Below are 6,433 nucleotides of genomic sequence, written 5' to 3' on the forward strand. Positions count from 1 at the left end.
CATTGTTTAGCAAATGCAGACTACAAAAGTCCTGAGGCATAAATCTGAGAGGTAAGAAAAGGCTGAATTTTACATATTTCAGCCAGTGATGAATATCTTCAAGCGGAGACAGTATTCAATGATTAGGAACATTTGGATGTCTATGCATAATGTACCCTAAAGTTGTAAATGAATGCAACACGAGACAGTCAAGTAACATTTTATATCAAACATTTATTTCAATGTCTTTCCAGAAGTACAATGACCAGATTCAATAAATAACTTTTAGCTTTGTCTGTGAACATAAGCCCTTGATCCCACAGACACCTAGTCAATGGACCCACAAACACCTTCCCACCCACCCTCCCAACTAAGCCCCTCCCCTCTACAGAGCCCCAGTGGAACTGCCTGAGAACAGCAGCAGCAAGCCTCATACTGGGCTGACGAATATCTCCGCCTTCCAGCGAAGAGAACACCTCTCACACACTGAAACTTATTTTAAAGTCTTTCTGAAGATTCAGTATGGTTGCTTGTTATCGCCACCCCTTCCCAACCATTCCTCTCACTATTTGAGTCCCATCAGTCCAATATGTACATCTAGATGCCACTACCAGAGAGGCAAGGGGTGACAGAGGAGTTGACTTCAAACCTGCCTACAATTCATCCCTCTCATCTTGCTCACTGTCAGCACCCTCAGGTGGGGGTCCACCTGCACTACCATAAAGCTTGCTGATAATGGGTTGAACCACCTCCTCCAGCTCCTTCTTTTTGGCCTGGAAGTCTTCCAGGTCAGCATCTTGGTGTGACTCCATCCACTCAATCTTCTCCTCAACTGCCTTCTCAATGGTTTCCTTATCGTCATCTGACAGCTTGCCGCCAAGCTTCTCCTTGTCGCCGATCTGGTTCTTCAGAGAGTAGGCATAGCTCTCCAACTCATTGCGGGCATCGATCCTCTCCTTCAGCTTCTTGTCCTCATCAGCGAAGCGCTCAGCATCATTCACCATGCGCTCAATATCCTCAGGTGTCAGGCGGTTCTGGTCGTTTGTGATTGTGATCTTGTTCTTGTTGCCTGTGCCCTTGTCCTCAGCAGTCACACGCAGAATACCATTGACATCAATCTCAAAGGTGACTTCAATCTGTGGTACACCACGAGGGGCAGGAGGGATGCCAGTCAGGTCGAAGGTGCCCAGCAGATGGTTGTCTTTTGTCAGAGGACGCTCACCTGAAGAGAGAATCAATAATTAAGCTTGTGCTACATTTATTTTCTGTCTGCATATGAGAAAAAGCTAATGATGTTTTTTTAATCATCATATTTGGCAAGTTTAAATTGCAATGTTCAATTCTTACCTTCATAGACCTTAATGGTGACAGTAGGCTGGTTATCAGAGGCTGTAGAAAAGATCTGGGATTTCTTTGTGGGCACCACAGTGTTTCTGGGAATCAGTTTGGTCATTACTCCTCCAACAGTCTCAATACCAAGAGTCAGGGGGCACACATCCAGAAGAACCACATCACCTGCAAGAGAGGAAAACATTTAGTAAACAGGATCAAAATTGAAAGCTCAGTTCAGTGGAGGAGACACAAGTAAATGAGGGTGTTGACTTACCCGTGTCCTCCTCTCCAGAGAGCACTCCAGCCTGCACAGCAGCTCCATATGCCACAGCCTCATCAGGGTTGATGCCCCTAGAGGGCTCTTTGCCATTGAAGAACTCCTTCACCAGCTGCTGGATTTTGGGGATACGGGTGGAGCCTCCAACTAGGACAATCTCATCAATGTCAGACTTCTTCAGGTCAGCGTCTTCCAGCACCTTCTGTACAGGCTTCATGGTGGAACGGAACAGATCCTGAAAAGGTACAAGACATAGTTATTGAGCTTGTCAAATAAAAGGGTCTATAAAATGTTACATTTCAGTTGTAGTCAGTTTTTACATAACTAATCCGAATAATTTACCATGTTCAGCTCTTCAAACTTGGCACGGGTCAGGGTCTCAGAGAAGTCTTCTCCCTCAAAGAAGGACTCAATCTCAATGCGGGCCTGGTGCTGGGCAGACAGTGCTCTTTTTGCCTTCTCGACCTCACGACGCAGCTTCTGCACAGCACGGTTGTCCTTGCGCACATCTTTGCCAGTCTTCTTCTTGTACAGCTTGATGAAGTGCTCCATGACACGCTGGTCAAAGTCTTCACCTCCCAGGTGAGTGTCACCGTTTGTGGCCACCACTTCAAACACACCATTGTCAATGGTCAGGAGGGAGACATCGAAGGTGCCGCCACCCAGATCGAACACAAGAATGTTCTTCTCGCCATCCCTCTTGTCCAGGCCATAAGCAATGGCAGCAGCAGTTCTAAACGAAACAGTTATGGTTGCCGATTAATATAGGGTAAGGCAGGGAAATATTCTCACAATTTCAAAAGGACAACAAATGATTAAATTATTCTTAATTGGACACTTACGGCTCATTAATGATTCTCATGACATTCAGGCCAGCAATGGTACCAGCATCCTTAGTGGCCTGGCGCTGGGCATCATTGAAGTAGGCAGGGACAGTTACCACAGCATGAGTGACCTGAAGAAAAATGATAAAATTAGTCAATTATGCACATTTCATTTAGGACAGGGATATTCTTTGATGCATATTCATTAGCATGTTGTTGTACCTTCTTGCCCAGATAAGCCTCAGCAGTCTCCTTCATCTTAGTCAGCACCATAGCAGAGATCTCCTCAGGAGCAAATGTCTTCATCTGGCCACCAATGTCAACCTGGATATGGGGCTTGCTCTTCTTCTCAAGTACCTATATAGAAACATCCATCAATATTAATATACCAAGTATGTCCACTCAACCATTACCCAAATACCTTTAGACCTTACAACCACAACTTTTACTTCAAAAACCATTCAGTAGGAACTGACCTTGAATGGAAAGTACTTGATGTCCTGCTGCACAGTGGAGTCACCCCAAGTGCGCCCAATCAATCTCTTGGCATCAAAGACGGTGTTCTCAGGGTTAGAGGTCAGCTGGTTCTTGGCAGCATCACCAATCAGACGCTCCCCCTCACTGGTAAAGGCCACGTATGATGGGGTGATACGGTTACCCTGGTCATTGGCAATGATCTCCACACGACCATTCTTGAACACTCCAACACTGCAGGAAAACATTTTACAGATTTATTATTTTAGAGTGACATTTGATTTCAAAGTTGCATCATCACATTGATTTTTTTTTAAACAAAAAAAACACAATAAAAATCACATTTCTTACCATGAGTAAGTGGTCCCCAGGTCGATTCCAACCACAGTCCCGACATTCTCCTTCTTGTCGTCGTCGTCGGCAAACACAGTGCCGGCCACCAGCATTACAACCCACAACAGCTTCATCTCTGCTTTTTTGTGCTCGGATCTACAAAGAAATCTGCGAAGAAAACATACAATGTGAAAAACGTGGCCTTGCCTTCATGACGTGGTAATGCTCGGTGTGATTTACTAGGCTTTAAACCTATGATGGACGGGAAACGTGGCCTTTACCTATAAATCTCCGGAAATTGTTAAATGTATAAGCGTTGAAAGAATATGGGTAAACTGGGTGGAGCGCCACTGCCTCTTTCGATTGTTAGGGCCACTGACTAGATTTTCTTCCTCCATCTGCCGGTAGTTGGCTAACCGCATTAGCGTGTCTGGCAGACATGCGAGGGAAATTACTAACGCACTGGTTAATTCAAAGTATAATCTTTTTGCGTGGTACATTGCGGTCGTAGCAAGTGTCCATTTGCTGAAAAAAAAGGCTTTTGTAGGCTTTAATACAAATTTCAACACTATGGTCAAACGTTAGCTTTAGCAGCCTCCATCGTTATGAAACTGTCTTAAAATGACGTTCAGCATTGCAGAAGGTATAAACATTATGTTGTTGCATTAGCTTGTTCCAAACAACGTGTACACATACCTTAGTCGCAGTATGGTCAGTGAATTAGCGGCCTTGACGTTGCCTCAATGAGTACGCTCTCGTTGCGAAGCGTATCTTTCCTTTTCATATGCTCTATATTCTGGCCTCTGTGAAATGATGTTGAATGAACGGTGCCCTCTCCATATATAACCCGTCACTTCTTCCCCGTCGTGGAGCTCCCTGATTGGCTGAGCAGCAGCTCGTTGGAAGGCGCTGATTGGTTTCCACCAGCACGCTGGCCGCCGCTGATTTGCACACATCGGGTCATGGTGTCGTCACGGCTTTTGCCCACTGTGCCGATGCTGATTGGCTGTCTGTCAAGTGGATTCATGAACACAGTTGGTGCAGCGGCATGCCAATCCAACGACCGGGGAGATGGTTGCATTTTCACATTTCATACATCTGAAGTTAGCTGCTGCTTTTTTTTTTTTTTTTTTTTTTTTTATAATAATGACCCCCACATGTAACGGATTGACATTCATTCTTATGTTGCTCTTGTTTCAAGGCGTGTGACTGTGTGAAACTGTGCCGGTACCATGAGTAGTTAAGATGACTCACTACAATGAGTAAGAAATGTACAAACCCTGTGTAGTTTGCATGTGACTAAACAGCTTAAAAACGAGTTATGTTACATCAGATAAACTGGAATGTCTGGACGTTTCAGCAGTGAATGTACTTACTTGCAATAAGAATGTAAGGCATCCTTTTTGAAATGGTAGTAGCCTGCAATTTGACTGTTAAATCTACTCAACTTTTACAAGCGTGATCACATATTGATCACAGATATATTGAATTATTTTTACACCCTGTGGGCTATACATAAGCAGGTGGTTACAACGCACATCAAACAAAATCACCTACGGTACACTGCATTCTGCCATACAATCTCCTATCTCAAAAGTCTAAATAGGTCAAGGTTAGGTAACTGGTTGTCAAAGCCACACTTCACTCACTTTCAAACATATAGACTTACACCAGCCAAAGAATGACTGTAAATGGGATATTTAAGGTATATAGGGTATATAGAATATTTTACTTGTGTTTTGTTTTCTTTTATAATGTTAACCTATTGTAGTTACAGGCCGACTCATCATTATTACTTGTATGTGGTATCCTAAATATGAGGAACTCAATGAGTTATTGTCTTATCACAAAAAAGAAACGGGTTCACTTATTTCCAACACAAATCTGCTTGTTTCAAGACTTTTCTACAATCAAGAGGAAGTTTACTGATTTCACAGCTGCCTGTTTTTTCTGTCTTGACTAAAAACTACAGACACTAGAAATGACAGGGAAAAATAGAATATATGTGAAACCATTAGATTTATTTGATTAAGAGGTTTTCTATAAAACATTAGCACTGACAATCATTTCTAGAAAATTCCTGAAACTGTTTATTTTTATTGCAGCGCCTGTATCTTGAAACAAGACAGAATAGTAAGACAGGCCACTCGGAAATTCTTGAACAAGTTCATTTTTAAAGTATTGAAAACAGGTGAACTTATAGCAGCCCAACGCATGGGTTGCATTCATTTATTGTCTATCATTTATCCTGCTTGGAGGTCAGTGAACCATTCAGGTGTCCCTGGCTTTTAGTTTTGATTGTACATGTTCTTAATAAAAGCCTGTTAACCTATGATAATATCAGTGACTTTCCTTTTTCCCTGTTGTGATATTAGCAACCTTGGGGGTGGAAAATTTGACGAGCTACAAATTAGAAAGAGGGTATGTCCATCTTACAGCACAGCTGGGTCTGGAGCACTCCAGAGCATTGTATTCCTCTGCTCTACAGCTTACGTGAGACGCATCAGAGGTGAAAACTCTAGACACTGATTTTTTTTTTTTCCCCAGTTCTAACAGTTTCAACACAACCATAGCTCTTGATATGTTAACCTCCTCTTATGGTTGATAATTCTTAATGACTGAAATGATTTTGTTTCAATTCACTGAGACTTACCACTAATTATATAGATTCTATTACTATTCTTCCCAGAAGTTGACACTAATGTGATCGCCTTTATTTTTGTTTAACCTTACTCTTCCCAGAGGCCTTAGTCTAATATATGAACCCAGATAGAGCAGCGGCTCAGCGGAGGTGTACAAATTCTGCTGTCTTTTTTTGCTCAAATAAATTTCTTGTTCTGCAACTGAACATTTTGCACAGGCTCTTGGCTTTGCAGTGGAATAGTTGGACAGGCTATGAATAAACCCGTTTCTTTTCAATTTTTTCCCCATCCAGTGTAGAAGGAGCTAAGACACTGCTGTCTGAAAGCTGGAGGAAGTGAGACAGATCAAGTCAGAAATGGCTGATCCTCAGACTGTACTCACTTCTGAGTTCAGTGCTTCCCCTTTATGATTAAACTCACCATTGTTTTTTATTTTTTCATATTTCTCCTCATATTTGACATACATGTATTTTTCATTAGTCTACCTGTTTTTCAGAAATTAAGGCTCTGGTTCTCTGACAGAATGCAGCTGCCACTGACAGTATCTGAGGTTGTATGGAGCTCAGAATGAT

The 6,433-nt window shown here is 42.5% G+C and overlaps 1 protein-coding gene across 1 annotated transcript; it reads right to left on the bottom strand.

The window, feature by feature from the left end:
- Window positions 1–193: 193 nt before the first annotated feature.
- Window positions 194–4,074, bottom strand: hspa5 (heat shock protein 5). The gene is made up of 9 exons (XM_071465649.1): window positions 3,916–4,074; window positions 3,238–3,387; window positions 2,889–3,120; window positions 2,635–2,769; window positions 2,431–2,543; window positions 1,931–2,321; window positions 1,586–1,823; window positions 1,327–1,494; window positions 194–1,201 (listed from the first exon to the last, which is right to left on the bottom strand). Exons 2-9 carry the CDS (start codon window positions 3,351–3,353, stop codon window positions 633–635), a joined length of 1,962 nt encoding a protein of 653 aa, XP_071321750.1. The 5' UTR covers window positions 3,354–3,387; window positions 3,916–4,074; the 3' UTR covers window positions 194–632.
- Between the last annotated feature and the right edge of the window lie 2,359 nt (window positions 4,075–6,433).

The sequence above is a fragment of the Trachinotus anak genome, unplaced genomic scaffold (assembly GCF_046630095.1).
Source record: "Trachinotus anak isolate AG129_WGS33_773 ecotype Australia unplaced genomic scaffold, CSIRO_AGI_Tana_v1 ptg000028l, whole genome shotgun sequence".
In the NCBI taxonomy this organism is placed as follows: domain Eukaryota; kingdom Metazoa; phylum Chordata; class Actinopteri; order Carangiformes; family Carangidae; genus Trachinotus; species Trachinotus anak.

Bases quoted from the DNA above. Each gene is read 5' to 3' on its own strand.
- hspa5 (XM_071465649.1), bottom strand. From the start codon at position 3,353: ATGAAGCTGTTGTGGGTTGTAATGCTGGTGGCCGGCACTGTGTTTGCC. The intron at 2,770-2,888 runs GTCAGTTCCTAC...GTTTCTATATAG, and splicing joins TCAAGTACTTTCCATTCAAG to GTACTTGAGAAGAAGAGCAA. The intron at 1,824-1,930 runs GTAAATTATTCG...GTACCTTTTCAG, and splicing joins AGTTTGAAGAGCTGAACATG to GATCTGTTCCGTTCCACCAT.